At 39.7% G+C, this 19,797-nt stretch overlaps 3 protein-coding genes across 4 annotated transcripts in view; all 3 read right to left on the reverse strand.

The window, feature by feature from the left end:
* The window catches only part of hspa13 (heat shock protein 70 family, member 13), a 6,433-nt gene extending 3,601 nt beyond the window's left edge, over nucleotides 1-2,832 (reverse strand). Inside the window, exons 1-4 of the mRNA XM_020600302.1 lie at nucleotides 2,634-2,832; nucleotides 2,187-2,527; nucleotides 1,796-2,009; nucleotides 25-192 (exon numbers count right to left, since the gene is read on the reverse strand). Of these exons, the coding sequence (XP_020455958.1) occupies nucleotides 25-192; nucleotides 1,796-2,009; nucleotides 2,187-2,527; nucleotides 2,634-2,658 (748 nt within the window). The 5' untranslated portion in view covers nucleotides 2,659-2,832. The remainder of the gene's footprint in view (nucleotides 1-24; nucleotides 193-1,795; nucleotides 2,010-2,186; nucleotides 2,528-2,633) is intronic.
* Nucleotides 2,833-3,192: 360 nt separating this feature from the next.
* samsn1a (SAM domain, SH3 domain and nuclear localisation signals 1a) lies at nucleotides 3,193-8,307 on the reverse strand. 2 transcript variants are annotated; one of them, XM_020600269.1, is made up of 8 exons: nucleotides 8,153-8,307; nucleotides 7,227-7,307; nucleotides 6,903-7,031; nucleotides 6,197-6,314; nucleotides 5,799-5,950; nucleotides 5,385-5,597; nucleotides 4,858-5,002; nucleotides 3,193-3,928 (listed from the first exon to the last, which is right to left on the reverse strand). In XM_020600269.1, exons 1-8 carry the CDS (start codon nucleotides 8,207-8,209, stop codon nucleotides 3,774-3,776), a joined length of 1,050 nt encoding a protein of 349 aa, XP_020455925.1. In that variant the 5' UTR covers nucleotides 8,210-8,307; the 3' UTR covers nucleotides 3,193-3,773. The 2 variants fall into 2 exon arrangements, with proteins under 2 accessions (XP_020455925.1, XP_020455924.1); XM_020600268.1 differs by having other exon boundaries at nucleotides 5,799-5,956.
* A 1,219-nt stretch (nucleotides 8,308-9,526) lies between these two features.
* LOC109960307 (uncharacterized) lies at nucleotides 9,527-13,753 on the reverse strand. The gene is made up of 4 exons (XM_020600294.1): nucleotides 13,719-13,753; nucleotides 12,812-12,906; nucleotides 11,338-11,461; nucleotides 9,527-10,068 (listed from the first exon to the last, which is right to left on the reverse strand). Exons 2-4 carry the CDS (start codon nucleotides 12,902-12,904, stop codon nucleotides 9,527-9,529), a joined length of 759 nt encoding a protein of 252 aa, XP_020455950.1. The 5' UTR covers nucleotides 12,905-12,906; nucleotides 13,719-13,753.
* Nucleotides 13,754-19,797: the final 6,044 nt, after the last annotated feature.

A 19,797-nucleotide genomic window follows, 5' to 3' on the forward strand; every position in this document is an offset into this window, starting at 1 on the left:
TCCCTGAAGCAGTAAAACACCTACCCGCCATGGCTCTGGTGAGGAACATGCCTCCCTGTTTGTTGAGTAAAGACACATCCAGGGTTCCTCCTCCGAGGTCGACCACCAGGACGTTAAAGACGTCCACTTTGTGCAGGCCATAAGCCAAGGCTGCAGCAGTGGGCTCATTGATCACACGTAGGACCTCCAAGCCTGCAAGACAGTAACAAGGGAATTAGTGTGGACTTTATGCCAGGTGCATAACAGATGCAGTGTATGTGGCCTGCAGTGTATCTACAGGCATGTTCAAGATGAGCCAGATCTGCTTAGTGATCAGCACACAGTGCATGCTGGTTAGTTTTCTGTCTGGCTTGATCCTGACTTGCTCTGATGCAACACCTACATAGGCAACAATATTCTCACTAGATCAAGGCAGCTGCAGTTTCTAACCTGCTCTTTAACACCGACAAGACCAAGGAGCTCATTGTGGACCACAGGAGGGAGAAAGGAGACACACACGACCCCATCCATATTAATGGGATGGTTGTTGAACGTGTCTCCAGCTTCAAATTCCTGGGGACCCACATCTCAGAGGATCTGTCCTGGACCACCAACACCCGCAGCCTGGTTAAGAAGGCCCACCAGCACCTCTTCTTCCTGAGGACACTGAAGAAGAACCATCTGTCTTCAGCCATCCTGGTGAACTTCTACCTCTGTACCACAGTCTGGTATGGAAACTGCTCTGTCTCTGACCACAAGGCGCTGCAGCGCGTGGTGAAAATTGCCCAACGCATCACAAGGACTCCACTTCTAGCCATTGAGGGTGTCTACAGGGAACGCTGTCTTCAATGTGCTCACAGCATTCTCAAAGACTCTTCTCACCCTGCTCACAAACTGTTTGACCTCCTGCCCTCTGGGAGGTGCTTCAGGAGCCTCTGGACCAAAACCAGTAGACTCGGGAACAGCTTCTTCCCCACAGCTGTCTCTTTACTGAACTCTGTCCCCCATTGACCCACCCACTGCCTTCCTCTATACCACTACACACACCTCACCCCTTCTCATCTCTCCTTCCAGGACTCATCCAATATGCTTCTGTTACCTGTAACACTGAAGTGATCTGTTAATTTGCACATACACTACTCACACGATGCTGCTCTGTATTCATTTACACACTGTTCATATGCAGATACTGCATATTTATCTTTATCTTTGCACTATTTACATCCACTGAACTCATGAAACTTATTGTTGTCTTCTTATTCTGCACTGTTTCTTTCCATCTCATCCCATTGCACTAGTGTTCCATAAGCTTAATGTACATTGTCTATTACTTGTATTTTGAATCCATAGTCTGCTGTAGATCGTACATTACCCTAAATATCTTACTGTAAATATCAATTGTACATATCTATCGGTAAATTAGTACTGACTGTAGATGCTCTACACTGCTGTTATTGCACTTCTGGTTAGATGCTAAACTGCATTTCGTTGCCTTGTATTTGTACATGTGGGGTAATGACAAAGTTAAATCTAATTAATTAAAACAAACAAAACTTCTGGACCCTGAGAACAATGGGGATTGGATCTAACAGGTTGCGAGTGTTCCTGTAACTTCTTGTACAGGGTGTGAAGGCTGCTGGAAAGCTCTCATCCGCTTCCCAGACGAGGCGTATTTCCATCTCAAACAAGCCTTAAATGGTGAAAGCATTTTGTCTTTTGTTTTAAAGTAGAATGAGACAGATATAGATGACATACAACTAACATTCATTCCAACATTATCCAAAAAAAAAAAAAAAACCCCCCTGCCATAACTGACCAGCGAGGTTGGCAGCCCTGACAGTGTAGTTCCTCTGTCTCTCATCAAACTCTGCAGGCACCGAGATGACAGCTTTCTGGATGAGCACACCCAGCTGTCGCTCGGCCATCTTCCTCAACTTCAGCAGCAGTCTGGAGCCGATGAACTCTGGGCTCACAGAGAAGGTACGATTGGTGGAGATAAGAAACTCTGCGCTTCCATTGTTGTTAATCACCTGGAAAAGAGGCAAAGAAACGGTGTGAGCAAGGATGTTGAGAAACTGACGCACAAGCGTTTCAAAGTAATTAAAGACTTGGAAAATAAAATGTCAGCATTTTTGCTTCATACATATAAAGCAAAAAAAAAAACACTTCACAGCTTACCCTCCAATCCCAGTCACAGCACCACCCACCTTAAACGGGTACCGAATACTCTCCTGCTCCAGGACCTCCAGCTCAAATATCTTCCCGATGAACCTTTTGGCATCGTAGATGGTGTTTTGCGGATTTCTGTCGGCCAGGTCCGCTGCTTCATGTCCGGCCAGCACCCCAGTGGCGGTGAAAGAGACGGCGCTCGGGATGCTCTTCCTCCCCTGTTCATCTTCTATCACCTCCACCTCTCCGCTGCCAGGGTGGAAGACGCCCACCGAGCAGAAAGTGGTGCCGAGGTCTAGGCCGATTACTTTAGGTGTGGGTGGAGGTAAATACTGCTGGCCCAGATAACCAGCCAGGAAAAGGGCCAGGATAACAGAACCTGTGGCACAGTAACTACGTCTGTTAACTTCGAGACGAGCCCAATCTGTTAGCATCGATCACCGGTTAAAGTAATCACCGGGAAAAATAACTGTCATTCAACTTACCAATCATAGAAATTTCTCCGGACATCGTCACCCACTTTTTCGACGTCGACCACCACTTAAAATTAACCAAATATCGGTAAATTGTTAAAGCTGCTGTTAAATAACGTCCCAGTTTGACATCTAGACAGTGCGAAGTAGGAAATTTTCAGACCGTCAACGAAATACACGTCAACATTACATGTCTCCTTGTGAATGTTGGGTAATGTAGTTTCGGACGTACACTATAGACGCCAATGACAATGCAGCAAATGGTCGCGCTCTACTACAGCTCCCATTAACGCTAGCGACATACAGTGTATCATGACCTTTCCATGACGTATTACTCTTTTTAGCCAATCCGACAAAGCCAGAGCAGAAGAAAGTTCACATTAAAATAAAAAAAATATTCAAATTAATCATAGTCATAAATTACACAAATTGCAAATGTAGTTAACTTAAATTAAATTTAAACTTTTTTATTTTTAATTCATTACTGTTTAGGCATTACTCATATTAGGCATTGTATTGGTATGTCAAATAAATAATTCTGACTGACAGCAAAAACTCACATTTAATTGTACTTTATTAATTTTATTTACAAAAAGTGGTGGAAACAGATTAACACTGACTTTCAAATGAGTGCACAAGCAGTCTCTCTCACACACACACGTGCTCACACACTGTACAGTATACTTGATAGGCAAGATCTGAATGTGCATTGTTCAAACTCACATTGTCACCTCATTCATAGGAGAAAAAAGGTTACACTGAATGAATTTAGATTGGATTTGATGAGGAAGGTAAATGCAGTTGTGATAAATAATGGCTTTATATGTGGAAACACTGAATGGTTTAGAATACAATAAATACATGTGATGTTTAAACAAAAATGTCACTTCTTCAACAACATACAATAAAAAATGAAGCTCAAAAAACCTTACAGCCTGATTAATATCTTCATAAATACAAAAGGATAAGATGACATTTAGAATATTGGATGTTTTTCCTGTACAATACTGTATCACACATCAGTGAGTGATATTAATATGATGAATACATGGTTAAACTATTTTTATCGGTTAAACTATTTTCATCAAAGTCCTAAGAAAATACCCAACCTAGAACTCTAAATGTCAAATATCCATCTGATAAATAAGCACATTAAGAACTGACAGCATCCGTGAGCTGCTCTGTGTCCTCTTTGCCATCTGAACATTCAGATGGGATGAAGCAGCCCGAGTCTCTGGGACAGTCGCTGTCTTCTTCCTGTGGACTGTTGGAGGATGTGTGCTCTTCTGCATCCTTGACATCATCACCTGTGGCCACAAACCAAATAGGATTAAATAAAATCAAATCATATTATCAGAAGTTCCTGTTTCCAGCCACAATAGAGCAGTAGAAATCTGCGCCATGTGATCAGTCCACAGAAATTAACCCATATTTATAGCAATAGTACTATACATTCTTTTTGATGATTAAGGTTGTTATTGCCAAAATTATCACAGAAACCACACTATGACCCAAGCAGAAAAATTACAGTGACATTTAAATATCTGCCTAAGTTACATTTAATAAACCAAACTGGCTAAATAAAACTAGCCGTGTTGTTCCTGCTTCATGCTGGAAAGTAGTTTTGTGTTCATTCTTTCAGGGCTCTGTAATAATCAGCCTGTTTCAAGATACCAGATTAAGGAACAATGCCTGCCCTCATAGGCACTTTCTATCTGAGTAACAGAAAGTCAGTGATAATCCTCTCACAATAAGCAGCATGTGTTCCTACTCAGTGTGGCATAAATATCTTAGCTCTCACCTCTATTTTACAATTTGAAGAATGAAAACAATTCAGCGCTTGGTCTTTAGCAGTAAGGAATTAGCAGCAATCAAGTGATAGAAACAAATATACATGCTCATACTCATGTAAAAAAGAATAATAGTAATTTGTTTTATTAGAATAAAGTACATGCTCCAGGTAAAGAAAAGTGATACTGTTAGTGGGCTTTGTTGTATACTCCTTTCTGATTGGCTAATGACCATAGATGTGTCACATTTAATTAGTATCAAACTAATTAGCTTTACCTGGTTTGAGAAAGACATTACTGCACAGAGATACTTTGCCATATACTATTATACTGACATTTTCACTGTATTAATTTGGTTTCTTTGGAGAAAGTAACTCTTATTATTGTCGATTTGAGGTATAGTTTAGTTGATATAGTTTAGTTAATCAGTTTAGTATGTTGCTGACCTGTGTAGCGGCAAGTAGCAGCGCCAAGTAGCCTGTGTCTGTGCTCAGGGTCATTAATGTTCAGCTCTATCAGGTGCTTCTCCTGCAGGTGCATCAGGTCCTCCACTGTCTGGTAGCCATTCAGCAGTAAGGCAGAGGCATACTCCTGCATCAACAACAGCGTCGTCATCATTACCAACATATTAATAATAATCAACATAGTGTATAGTAAAAACCCGAGGTCAACTTTCAGATCATGTATTTAGAAAGATATTCAGTGATATAGATTTCAAATTGGAGGCTTTATAATGAAACTGTAGCATTTATTTCAGTAGTTAATCAGTTAGTGTTCAGTAAATTGGCAGTACAATCTTTTATATTTCTGGTATTTTCTGGCCAGTGAAATCAGTATTGTTTGTTATTATTATTGTTTGTATTTTTTGTTTTAACTTCACTGTGCTATTTGATTAGATTTACAGCTTTGGTACTAACTCACAGATAAATCTGCTAAAAAGAGTAGAGAGACAAAAATAAGAGACCATCCGAACCTTGAGGTTCAGTCGCTCGAGTAGTTCCAGCAGTGTTTTAGGTCGAGGTTTTTTGCAAAGCTTCTGTTGTCTGATCTTGGGAGCTTCTTCTTCTTCTTCTTTCTCTGCTAAAACATCTACATAGATGAACTTGAAGTTGCCCACTTTGTTGTTTAGCATGCCTGTCCAGATGCCCATTGGAGGCTTACTGATGATGTTGATAATGTCCCCTGCCTGTTTAGAATATATAAAATAGTGTTAATTTGTACAGTTCAACTTGTAATAATTCATTAATGTCAGAGGTATTATCTGGAAAGCTTAACACCTGTATTTTTAGTCAGTCTTATAGTTTTTTATTTGTTAAAATAATCATTTCTACTGTATTATGGTTCTTAGCTCACAACATGACACTGTATATAGAAAATTTTATCTCACCTTGAGTTTGAGGGAGTCTGTGTCGTACGGGCTGGGAACAAAATCTGTGTGGGCACGAGCTCTGCCACAGAACGGTCCCTGGTAGGATCCATCCTCCTCCAGCCTCAGACTGTCTCTCTGACTAGAAACATTGGACTCGATGGTCACACCGCCTGAACCCACAAACACAAGACAACACAGAATGATTACACTGCTCTGGTGATCTAATAATACTGTATGATGTTAGTTAATTAATACTGTATATTAATATAAGATGACTTTTAAACTCTTTTCTTATACTGCGAAATGATTTAATCCATGGAGCAAACCCCACACATTTGCAAACACTATAAAAACCACAAAAACACAGTACTCTTTGGTCCAAACATGAAGTGCATGCAGTATGTGTAGATATTTACTAGAGTGGCTCTGGCCGATGTAAAGATTCTCTAAAGAGGTGGTTGTTTTTGCAGACTTTTTCTCAACTGTAGGGCTGCCCTCGGTTTCTGCCTCTGGGTCTTTGTCTGTGTCATCACTCTGTAAGGAAACAAAATGTAATATTAGGCAAAGAAACCCCATAATCGCCAATCATTCAGTTGCACGTTCAGTGTGCAAACGGCTGTAGACTGATCAAGCAATGGAAGTAAAAGACAAGGAAATTAAAACAGAGCTTCAGGAAGCGATGTAGGTTGTGAAAGCTAGAGTCACTCAAACGTGTCATCTTATATCTCCGTCTGTGTTACAGTAAAACACAAAATTGCAAGAAGACACTTCCAGTGTAAGTCATAGTAAAGCATGTCATTTAAATACTGCTATTGACAGCAGCATATCTGAGGATGTGGGTTTATGAGAGATGAAAGTGATATAGTTCTTGAGAAAAACAGCCGATGTTTGCTGTAAGTGAGACTGACTGTAGGGGGACTCTGGAGTTTTAGTTCATGTGGTAGGTATCAAGGGGGTTTTGGTTATCTGTACATAAACATGTTTGATTGGGTTACATGAATTTGTACCAGTGAATCAGTAATTTATGTCTACATCATACCTGGTACCTGATAGTACTGCTGTGTGTGTGTGTGTGTGTGTGAGTGTGTGTGTGTGTGTGTGTGTCTATTTCCAGTGACTCACTGTCTCCTCAGTGAAAGACTTGGTGTATTTTTTGCCCATTTTTCTGCGCATGGTCAGTGAAATTGCCTTCATCTTCTTCCCCAGTCCAGCTGATTTGTTTGGGTCTGAACTTTCACATTCCTCTGTGAGCTGTGAAAACAAAGCTGGTTTAGTGTATATACTGCATTAAAATGCATCTATTCCTATGCTGCCCAGGGTTTTTCTCAGGATGAATGTTGTTTTCCAGTGTCTTATTTTTATAAAGAACCGTTCACAGTTTTTGCTCCTACAGTCACATTTTTTTACCACTTCATATATTAAAGGTAATTAAACAAATCTACAAACCATAGTTGTCCCATTTTCCTCTGGTTTGGCTTGTGATGAGTGATGTCTGAGGCCTTCAAACCTGCCAAAGCTTGTGGAACGCTGTGGGGAAGATTAAAAGACAAAGACAGCTGGTGGGGTTAATGTTGCAAGGCATTACAACAGCATTACATAACATCAGGTCGTTTCAAGGCACACACGAACATCCTAATCCTGCTTCACTTTATGAAGTGGTTTTCCATTGTAATCAGCTCTCTATTTCTATTGTCTGTATCGATTGGTTCTGAGTGTGTTTCAAAGTGAGCTTGTAATTTGTGTGATACATTTGTGGTCATATTTTTACACCTCGCAGCAGTTCAGCTGCGGTGGAAAGAACATTTGTTTCCATACAGCACCAGCAAATGTACCGGAATTAAAAATGAATAAGTAAACACATACTATAAATAATGTTGTGTCCTCACAATCCTGGTGACGCTCACAGTCGTTTTACTCTGGCTCAGTTTAATTCATATTTAGTTCATAAAACTAAAAGTCATTATAATCTCTCCCAGCCCCCCATCGTTTCCACAGCAGAGCACCAAAACAATTATATAAATGAATAATCCCTGGAAATCCTGGTTAACTTTGAGCTTCATGCTCCAACATTTGTGTTGTTGTATAATTTGTTTTAATGACCTATCAATATTTTTCAAAGTATATTATCCTGACACCCACTGAAATGTATCTTTACTAAATTATGTTACACAGAACTTCAGCTACGACCGATGCAAATTTGCACAGAAGATTTTCAGCCATAACAACGACTCTGTGACAATGACTCATATCTTGAAAATGTTTGTCATTTTTAAAGTGACTATGTCAAAGGTGACATTGGAACATTTCTACTTCCTACCAAGTATCATGTTTTCAGCTCATATTTTTATATCCTTATATAGATTTCTGCCTACCTTTGGTTTGCTGCTCTTTGCTTTGTCTGACACATTAGATGCCGTCTTCTGTAACATTTTCTGTGATTTTATGGTAATTGTCAAAAGTCACTCCTTGCTTCTCTCTTTTCTTTACACCAGTCTCCTGACAGTGAAGTGTTAACTGAAGCTGAGGCTGCTCTGCCTCTTCACCAGCTGGCCCACTTCCTTGCCACGCACAGGATGTGAAGCAATTGACATTGTGTATCGCTTTGCAGTAACACTTCAGAAGGGAAAAATTCAGATGCTTATGTATGCATTTTGTGGCCTCCTCAACAAAAACATCAAGACCCGCTTCCAGGAACTGCAGCATTTTGATGTTATAATTGTGGTATTTGTTTTTCTAAGGATGATCTTATGTCATATCTTCTATTGTGGCTCAGAGTTGCTCAGAGGTGGGCTATAATGTCAATCTCAATCACATAACCACTAGCGTGAGAGACAGCCATATAAACAAAATGACAGACTAATTATGTGTCTAAGAGTAAAATATATTCTCTTAATTTTATGGCTCAAATAGGAAGGCGACATGTAACCATCTAAAAATCTTTGAAATCAAATCAATTCTAACCTCCATGTTCCCTCAAAACTTCCATTTATTAGTAATGAGGAACTTGGTGGTGGTAAATGATGCTGGAGTGATCACTTTTCTGCCTTCATTTCTTCATGTGGGGCAAGGACTTTTGAGGAAGTGCTGATATGTGACAGAGGAACAGCAGAAAGAGGCAACTTTGTTGTGTCGAAACGCTATCCAGTTTCTCCCTGCTCTTGATACAGAAGTAAATAGTTTTCATTTTATGTCTTTAATGCTTTACCATCAAACACGTAGATTTTTTTTTTCTTGTTAAAGGCTGAACATCTTTAAATTATCACATGCCACCTAACAAACTGAGAGCCTCCCCAATGAATCCCCGCACTGCAGTTAGTCATGGCTCTGATGTGGCCATGTGGGGATTTGCTGCTGAATTTATAGTGTGGGGGAAGGTCAGTCGGTCAGTTGTAGAAAATAGAATTTCACAGACAAAATCATTGTCTAATCCCACTGCTTGCAATCAGCCCATAAACTCCTATCAATCCAGATTAAGTCTTCTAATCTAATACTTCAGTGACTCCTGAGTCCCCGAGTAGTCCAAAACAAGTTATATCTACAACCTGAAATTTGCCGCCAGTATTATTTAGAAACAGAGCTGGGAAACAGCATGAAAGTGAGCTTAACTGTATGTTTGTATTTTAGTATAACTGATAACAGTGGATGCCTCATAATTTTTTTAATATAACATCCTTTTGCAGCAAAAAATTGGAAAAATTGTATTAGAAAATACTACGAGCTGCAGTTGCACTAAGCATTTCTGAGGTTTAAGTGAAGATGAGACAAAAGTTTAGCACAGAGCTGTTACAACATAAAGTGAGAGTGTATATCCAGCACCTTATTCCTGGAATAACTAAACATTTGAGAATAATAAACATTAGCAAAAATCTCACATTTGATTCCAACAGAGCCACAGCAGTGATCGATCGTGGCACTTTTGGGAGAATCTGGGGTTTACAGTCACACTTCAAGATGTTATCCTGTACTGTTGTTTGCTGCAGTTTTCTGTCCCATTCTTTCCCACTGGGTGTGCTGAAGTCATGGGAGTACACACAATACTCTGTGAGTGACCTGCGACAGGTGTGCTGGATGGCCGCCCAGGCAGGACTGATTTCACCTGGGTTGCTCCAGCGTGGATGGTGGGTATGGCTGGGTGTTGCTCCACCAGGTAAGATGGCCATGTCTGTGCAGTGACCCCGCGTCGTGTTCTCCAGGGTGAGGAGTGTGGACGACTTGCCATAGTAGGGCCTTCTGTCTGATCTGTATGCCACGTCCATATAGTGGGGCCGCATGGGTGGGCTCATAGTGCCTACTGGGGGGGGTGCACCATGAAAGAAGACAGAGTGGAAGAAAAGAAATAAAATGTGACATTTCTCACCTTTCTGAAATTGGATAAATGTCAGAGACGTTGATGCTGGTTTCTTCATTTAAACTGGATGGAGCCAGACTTGTGTCATGATGAGGTGTTGCTTCAGCTTCATTACTACAGTGTAAGGAATGACTCATTCAGCAAAGGCTCTGATTGGACACTAGTACAAAAACTACTTTGCTGTCATGCCCTTGCTCTAGTAGCTCATATGTGTGGTTTGAACAGATGCTTGTTGGCTAAAGAGTAGCTACAGTGGTGTGAAAAAGTATTTGCCCCCTTACTGATTTCTTATCTTTTTGCATGTTTGTCACACTGTAATGTTTCAGATCATCAAACAAATTTAAATATTAGTCAACGATAACACAAGTAAACACATCATGCAGTTTTTAAATGAAGGTTTTTATTATTAAGGGAAAACAAAATCCAAAACTACAAAGCCCTGTGTGAATAAGTGTTTCCCCCCCCTGTCAAAACATAACTTAACTCTGGTTTATCGCCCCTCAGTTCAATTTCTCTAGCCACACCCATGCCCGATTACTGCCACACCTGTTCGCAATCAAGAAATCACTTAAATAGGACCTGCCTGACAAAGTGAAGTAGACCAAAAGATCCTCAAAAGCTAGACATCATGCCGAGATCCAAAGAAATTCAAAACCAAATGAGAAAGAGAATAATTGAGCTCTAGACATTTCTCACCTTTCTGAAATTGGATAAATGTCAGAGACGTTGATGCTGGTTTCTTCATTTAAACTGGATGGAGCCAGACTTGTGTCATGATGAGGTGTTGCTTCAGCTTCATTACTACAGTGTAAGGAATGACTCATTCAGCAAAGGCTCTGATTGGACACTACTACAAAAACTACTTTGCTGTCATGCCCTTGCTCTAGTAGCTCCTATGTGTGGTTTGAACAGATGCTTGTTGGCTAAAGAGTAGCTATATTCTTTATGGCAAACCATAGACACCTACAGTGAAGGTGTTGCAGCACTTAAAATCAGAAGATTAATTCAGAATTTAGTAGAACAGAAGGAAGTAGATTTGCTACATTTTGAGATATACTCATGCTCCATGGGCCTGTTCTGTTACTGAATGCACCAGTCTAGCTTAGTCATAGCTTGGTCATAGGGTCACATAAATACTAGAAAGGCCAGGTATGACTGTTTATTCTGGGGCATTAGAACTTTAAATTTGTGCTGGTGTAGAAATTTTACCTGTGGAACTGTGACTTTTCTTTGACACCTCTTTCCTGTTATTTCCACCTGGTTTCTTTCCAGTCTTTTGGCTTCTTTTGACCAGAGGTTTAGACAATGTCACCACTCCTTTGACATGGACACTCTAGTAAACAACACAACACACAATCCATATAAATGCTTTCATTCCTAAAGCTATGAAATGTTACACCTTTTCTGATGTCTCAAACATTGGTGGACCTTTTATGACAAGAAAAAGTCTCTTTATTCTAACATAACACAGCTGAGTTTTTACCCATGCTAACAGATACTGAAATATTTTCACAACTAACTAATGAATTGCCAACAAATATGCTACAGACATTCAGGTTACCCTCAGCAGAAATTGTAACTCTGGTGATCTACTCACTATCTAGCACCATTGAAACTATTATTTGTCCTGTACTTTGGTTTAAATTCCTGCAAAAATCATATAAATCCCACCAGTGTCTGTCCTTTGTGTTTACGTTAATTAGCAATGGTTAGCATTCTAACTCAGCAAAGACAGTGAACATTACACTGTACCTACATGTTAGCATTGTCAGTATCAGCATCTTAGTATACTGTAGGCTCTTAGAGAAATTTAGACAGATTTGTTTGGTGATTATTTAAAAAATAAAAATAAAAAGTAGATGTTGCATCTTTTAACAAATCCCATATGAGTCATTTTTAGCTGCACAGCCACATTGTGAAGCACTGAGAGCTGATGCTGATCTGCTACTGGCAGGCTCTGCTTTGTTTGCTTCTCAATGTAATGTCATTAGTCAGAATGGGCATTCAATGACATGGCAGTATGTTTCTAAACCCTCCCTTTCCCCAAACACACACAGACACATGCACACACTTACAGGGTCCATACATAGACATACATTTATTTCCAGGAGACTTACCCTAACCTCAACCACAGCCGACACTTGCTCTAACCTTACACCTCATCACTTTCATAAAATTTGACAAATTAGTCATGAGGCCTAGCATCTGGTCCTCACAAGTGACTTCTGGTTCCCGCAAAGCAGTGTGCTTCCAGTGTTGCATCCCCACAAGTATGTATAAACAAGGCACAGAGTCCTCCTCCTGTTTTCACATCCCTCTGCCATGTGGCCCAGAGATTACATGGAGAGCAGAACCCCGTTTGTACCATCTGCACTGTATTAAAACCCAATCAGCATTTGTGTTAAATGATTGTGCCATTTAGGCCACCAGAGTCTCTTTGGATTATGAGCAGATGGCAGCTTGAAACTCCTAAGTTAACACAAAATAGCCCGGTGTGCCATGTAACCTTGTCTCACTTTTGCTGCAGCATGTTCCTCAAACATCAGATCCATCACAGATACATCAATATGTGATGGACAATGATTTTATTTAGTGCTAAAGGTTTAAAGATTTAAAGGGAGTGTTGCATGTATAGTTACACTGCCTATTGATGTTGTTTGTCACATAATTGTTTTGTTCTAACCTGGCTTGAAGGCGGTTTCTCCTTTTTCTTTGTGCCAGAATGATGAGCTCCTTTCCCTCCTTTGGTTTCTGTTCTGTGCTTTGTCTTCCTCATATCTGGACAGAAAATATTGCAATATACAGCATATTTCATCAGGTTAGTGAAACACTGGCAAACCAAAAGAAAACCTAAAACCCCCATCAAGACATTACTCACAACACAGATTTATTTGTGTATGTCTCCAGCCCTCAGACTTAAAACTCTTGAACACAGTAACTTATCAGAGTTGTGTGATTTGTAGACTATCACTACCTTTTTTCTTGACCTTAGTGCAAATCCCAGCAGTTAGAAAAGGCTAAACACTTCTTTGTATTTAACATCATGATTGATCATAGCAGATATGTGTGAGCCAGTCATTTGCAGCACAGTTTTGTTAGTGATCTGGTTTGCCCATGTCTTTAGACATCATATTGAGATTCCAAAGGAGCGTTGGCCTATAGATGTGCTTAACACATTTATGTCCTATTTTCCTTCATTGTGATTGTGGCTGGTGGAGACTAAATCTTCTCGGCACTTGGCAGACTGTCAGACTGCAGTATGTTATCTGCAGTGGGTGGGGATAAATCACAAACACTGGGGGTTTTAAGCGAATAGTTGGGGTGAACAGAGATCACAGAGCCACAGCAGACTGACATGAATCATATTCTCAGTTTGAGTCAGGCACAGGAAGCTGCTGAAGTTATTGGATGCTTTAATTTAAATAATAGACAGCAGCATTTTTCTAGCTGCCTTCAAAAGGTAGTTATTCCTCTGTGGTCTTGAGTCTGTCATTGTCATTATGTGCAAATATACTCAAACAATAATGATTTGAGAAGGTCTCTTGCTCCCAACAAGTCCATTAATTAAAAAAAAAATTGTTTGTACTCACCCAGTGCTTCATTATCTGATGCAGATTTGGATATATGTGTTCTGAAATTAAAATGAGCAAAAATATATGTCATTACTTGCTTTCCTTTAATTAGCATTTATGTAAATAGTGTCTTCAGACCTGTTGGTCAAATCACACAACACAATAACCACACAATTATGATGATTTGTTATAATATACACTAAAAACAACAACAAAATATGACCAAAACACTTGGCAAAAGTGACATAAACATGAGGGTAAAATGATCTCATAATGAAAAAGTAGACCTTTATATGTACCACACTGTGTGACCACAAAGTTCAAGGGGCTTGAATCTACTTAGCCCACAACCATAATCTACTTTCTGTTTTCAGAACACTCCACAGGGCCTTGAAGCATGACATTGTATAAAATACACAAGATGATCTAAAGACAAGAAGAGGAGCATTGCTGAAGAGCGTTTTTGCTCTACTACTGGAAGGTTTTATAGTATTAAAGCTCAGTGAAAATAAACAGAGAGACTTTCAAACCATACTGCTGCTCTAAGAGAAAGGCCTCTCACTTGCTGGGCAGGTTTCTGTACTGGTTTGCACATGCAGCTAACAGAAGTAACAGAGAGAAGGTTATACAGCGGACTAACAGAAGCCTGCATTAATGTTTTTAATACAGTTGTGCTTACAGCACAATGACAGGCTTGATATATGATAAAGCAACAATGATATAAGAGAAGTGCATTATATTTGTCTAGTGTACAGTGCTAACATGTTTGTGTCAAGTTCTTCACTGAGCTCACCTTCTTTTCTTTTTATTAGAGTCAGTCCCCTGCACACGAGGCATCTCCTGAAGGAAAAGAAGAACTTACAGTCACATGTAAGAGTTTAACAGTCTGTGCCAGATTTCTGTCACATTTGAATGAGTTTGGATGAAGTAGTAGTAGTTTTATAACATTTTTATGACATTTAATTTACACAACAACCTTGAATTAAAGAAATGGAAAAAAAAAGCAGGAACTGACAACTGCCTCTGTTCATCATGTCATAATCAGCTTTATGTTATAGGCGCAATCTGGTGGTAAGGAAGTCCAACAGTCCTAGTTCCCCTGAGAAGTGACCCCCGCCCCCGTGCAGTCTGGTTCAGAGTGTTCACATGGCCTCACCATTCTTAATGTGCACAACATGCATGTGTATGGGCATGCCTGAGTGTGTAGCATAACATATGAAACTGCTATATGTGTCCCTCTCACCATAGATATAGATCTTCCTGAGCCTCGCCACTTTGTGCTGTCATCCAGCAGGACCGCAGGGCTGCAGGAACGGCTGCATGATCGGCTGGAGGAGCGGCTGGGGACGGGCTGTGGTGCGCCATCACTGGAGCTCTGCGCCACCTCGTAGAGGCTGTCCATAGACCCCTCCTAATCGCATGTGGACAGACAGACAGCTGTTAGACAGGTGAAATTTAGCCACAGGCATGATTTATGAATAGATTAGCCCTATAACGACTTCTTAATCTAATGCAAACTCTTGCATTTCAGAAGTGAAAATAAAATCTTCCATGACTGGTGAATACATATCGGTTTAGAATCTAAACAGTGGTCGTTTCCAGGGCCTAAAACTCATGCAATGTGTAAGACAGCCTACACAAATATTTATGCCATAGCAAAAGGAGGCAAAGCATCAAAATTAGAGTTGTGGGGATTTGATATGGTAGGAAGGAGATGGCGCTAATGCTGCAGTAAAGCTTTCTGAAATTCACTTGTCAGCTGTGAATGAACGGAAGGATTAGAATTCCTCAGAGATTAAAATTTGTGCAGCTTGTTTGGATTCCTTCTAGGAAAACATTCTACACACACCCAGTTTCTTTCATGATCTGTCTTATCTGTACAATGTGTACTGGACAGGCAGACATTTGTAGTGGCAATAAGGAGAGGTGCTTTGATTCACACTGATTATCTAAATAATCAGCCTTTTAATGTTTAAATGAGTCCAAAAGAATTAAACTTTCAGTGCAGGCAGTTTTAATAGTTTATTTTGGACTAAACCTATGATCAAATACAAAGAAAAATATACCTCTGTACCCAAGAAACCATGATGTATTGTTATTATTATTATTGTTGTTATTATTGCATTGAGTATACAATATTTTAATATTACTTCCTTTTATTGTCCTTCATGCTTTCAGTTGTTACAGTATGGGTGTAATCTTGAATACAGTCATTTAATCATATCATTCCACTGTGTTTGTTTTCATCCCACACATTCAATTTTGTGTCTATTGGTTATCTGTGTGTGTCGTGGCATTGTAACAACAGTGTGCAATCAAAGTTCAAGTAATTCCATAAATTCCATGTTTTTGTTTCTACAGTATATGCACAAGAAGCCACAGTACATGTGAAGAACACCATCAGCACCCAGTCACTGTCAAAGCCTCTGTTTACTTTAGCAAGACATTAGGTAACTGTGATTGTTGATCAGCAACCTCGACATCATTCTAACACTGGGAGTCTCACCACAGTTCTAGTTGCCTGGCTTTGGAGTAGCTCACTCAGCAGATGGCACAGTATCATAAAACTTTGTACACAGTGTTTTACCACAGTTACTGGCTTACATACATTATGCTTTTACGCTTTACAAATATTTAATGCAGGTACATGTAACTATTCCTAGAGGACATGCTACATTCTCTTGCTTCAGCTACTCAGACACGACTTGTTAAGTAGGTACAGAAAGCAAAATGTGTCTTACCAGTGAAAAGCAGAAAAGGTTCATGCTGTCTGACAGGTCTCCTGTTTGCCTTGATGCATCTGACGGCAATGAAACAGAGAGCTGAGTGACAGCCAGAGACCTAGAGACACAACAGCTCAGGATGAGCTCAGACCGGGTCGCCTGCTGTCTTCTCAGATTAATACCACAGTGAAATCCCTCCACTAATCCAATAGATGGACCACCATCACTCCACCAGCTAAAGCAGAACTCACTCTTGACAACAACCCCACCAGTGGTGGAGCAACAGAGTCTTTTATTTTTTTAGGGAAGCTTTGTTCAGCAGCATGTTCTTTTTAACCTACACACAGAAGGGTGAAGCAACTGTTAACAAATTGCTTCAAAAGTAAAAATAGTTGTTCTATGCTAGTCTTTATTTTAGGATATATTATGATATTTAAAATTAATTAGGATTCAGTGTATATGTGTTATTAGATTGCTAACATGTATTATTGCCATACATGGTGGAACCAACTATTTGCTACACTCTTCTGTGGTTCCCAACCCAGAACTTGGGCCCATTCAAAGGGCTGCAAGATAAATCTGAGATGATTAATAATGTAAAATAGTGTGGGAAAAAAACTGATACAAAAAATTATCTATGATATTTTTAGACTCAAAAGCCTCAAGAGTACTTTTTTTAAATAAGGATGCACAAGTCAAAAAAGGTTTGGAATAACTGGTTCTTTAATAATGTATAATAAACTTACTGTAGCAGTTGGTTTGTTATGTATCATCTTACATCTTCCAACCCGTGACTGTAAATGACATTCTTCCCTCTGAAATGTAGTAGAGTAGAAGTAAAAAGTAGCATTAAACAGAAATAAAAGTAAAATACATAAAAAATTATACCCAAGATCAATTCTGGAGTAAATGTACTTTGTTGTAGACATTTAAAGTAGCATTAAGTGGAAATTTGGTAAAAGTACCTCAAAATTGTGTGTAGATACAGTATTTGATACAGTATTTGAATAAATGTACCTTTCACCACTGTTATTACAAGGACCATACAAGTCATTTTAAAAAACATTGTTTGCTTCTACGCTTCCAAACTGTTTTGCCAGAGAGGAGAACTTAAAATAACAACATGAACTATTATACATGTGAAAAATGTACTTCCTTATACAGTAGGTGACTGGAGCTTCATTTACAGCAACCACGGCCTAAGTCAGCCGCCATCAACGCAAACAAACACTGAGCATAAGGCATATTTTTAGCAGCAGCTCTTTCCTGTGTGGGCAGCAGATGTGTGTAGTAATTTTCCTTATGCTCTAAACGTGACTTTCTGCAGCTACTGGCTTTTTCAGTAATTAAAATAATTCTCTGAAAGTCACCCTAACAGTAAAGAAACAATGTGTTACATACAGTGATGTTACTTTTCATTTGAAGATATTTTGCTTGTAGTCATTTGGTCAGTCTGCATATTTTGGACCAGTTCCATGGACAACATTTCCCTGTATATTAAGTGGTAACACACTAGGTGTGAAGGTGTGTTCTGTTAATCTACCAATCATCCACCTCTGTTGTCTGAGCTGCTCTAATAGAGAAGAATTAGTTGAAGAGACTTTGTGACTTGGTGGGAGTGCTTTTGTCTTATTTGAACAACAGAAGACATCTTTTCAGTTTTAAATAGTTTTGGAAACACTATGGGATTATAAACTAATAAATAAATCAAACTACCACTTCCAAATGACTTCAGGTCACTTAACGTGGTTCGGGAGTCTCTTTAAAATATATCAATTACTCAGCATATTCCTAGATAGTACTCTTTATTCATTTTTAGCTGCGTGTCAAGCCGTCACCCTCTGAGTGCGATGTGTCCCAATGTGTTTTGAATCTGGGAGGAGGTCTAGGCTGCCTGACAAGAACAGGGCATGAATAAGAACAAGAACAATAACAAGACTTGGTGAATGTGGCCAGGCGAGATGAACAAGCAAGTCACAGGTGTGCATAACAGCTTTGAAATGCGGATGGTGGATGAAGGGTATGTGTTTACTGTCACAAAAACTGGAAAGAAGGTGGCGCTCCACTAAGTCAGAAGAGTTTGTCCTAGCCTGGAAAAATAGTCTAAAAAATTATTTATTTTTTTTTAAGCCTTTCGTTGTACCAGAACCACATATTGTTCATCATTGATAGAAGAAAATATGAGCAACCCCAGGTTTCTTTTTCAGCACTGTAGCCAGGCTGACAAAGAGCCACAGTGCTGTTGAGCTTAAAAGGATAATCAGCTTTATTGGCCAAGTATGTTACACACAAGGAATTTGTTTCCGGTACAGAACCGATGGCAGCCATCTGCACCTCAACCGATGGCTCTAACCATCGGGGGCAACGGGAGGGGGCTCAGTATCTTGCCCAAGGACACTTCGACACGTGGACTACAGGCACCGAAATTCGAAACTTCAACCTTGTGGTTGGGAGACGACTGCTCTACCCACCGCACCACTGTTGCCTCCCCCAAAAGTCCCTTGGATCTTAATAGTAATGACTTTCTGAGCTTCTTGTCAAATAAAATCACAACTAGTGGATAAAAAAATTAATCAGAGCCTTCTCACAACGCTCACAGATGTATCATCAAGTACAACAGCTTTAGAAACATCTCATTTATACAATACTTAGACTACTTCTCTCTTGGTTTGGTGTACCATTCCTTAGTTATAGGCCTAGGGTGAGGGTCGTCCCATGAGACAGAGCTCTTCTCCTCTCCTCCAACCTTTCTTCTCCATTTTATTTTTATATACCATCATTACATGTCATTAACTTTGTGTCTCCTCTCTCCCATAGTGTCTCCTCTCTCGCTCCCTGTACCTTTCTGCAGGTGGTCCTGGCTCTAGAACTCTACGTTTCTGATGAGCAGTCACCGGCCATGTCAACTTGCCCAGTGTTTGATTGTTTGTTGTGTCTTGTTGCTTTTCTTTTCTTTTCTTTTCTCTCTTCTCTGTCCACTCACCCCAACCGGTCGAGGCAGACAGCTGGGGTTTGTCGGAGGTTTCTTCTGTTAAAGGGCGTTTTTGCTCAAGGGGGATTTGTTAGATTTTTACTCTATAATATTAAAATAGTAAGGTCTAGACCTTACTTTGTATAGATGACTTTTGAATAGATGACCCCCTTTGTCTCAGTGGTAAAAAACACATAAAAGTGAAAATGAAAGGTCTAACATTTCTTCAGCTGAGGAGTGACATATTTTGGCTTTGAGCTAATCCACATAAATGTAACCTGACTGGTCCAAATGCTAATCTATCACAAACTAATGCATGGACCACAAATAGGCTGTAATTGACTTACTGTACTAATTATTAATTAGTTTCATTTACCCCTTGATGAATAACCTTTAAAACAAG

Source organism: Monopterus albus, unplaced genomic scaffold (assembly GCF_001952655.1).
Source record: "Monopterus albus unplaced genomic scaffold, M_albus_1.0 scaffold46.1, whole genome shotgun sequence".
Taxonomy (NCBI): domain Eukaryota; kingdom Metazoa; phylum Chordata; class Actinopteri; order Synbranchiformes; family Synbranchidae; genus Monopterus; species Monopterus albus.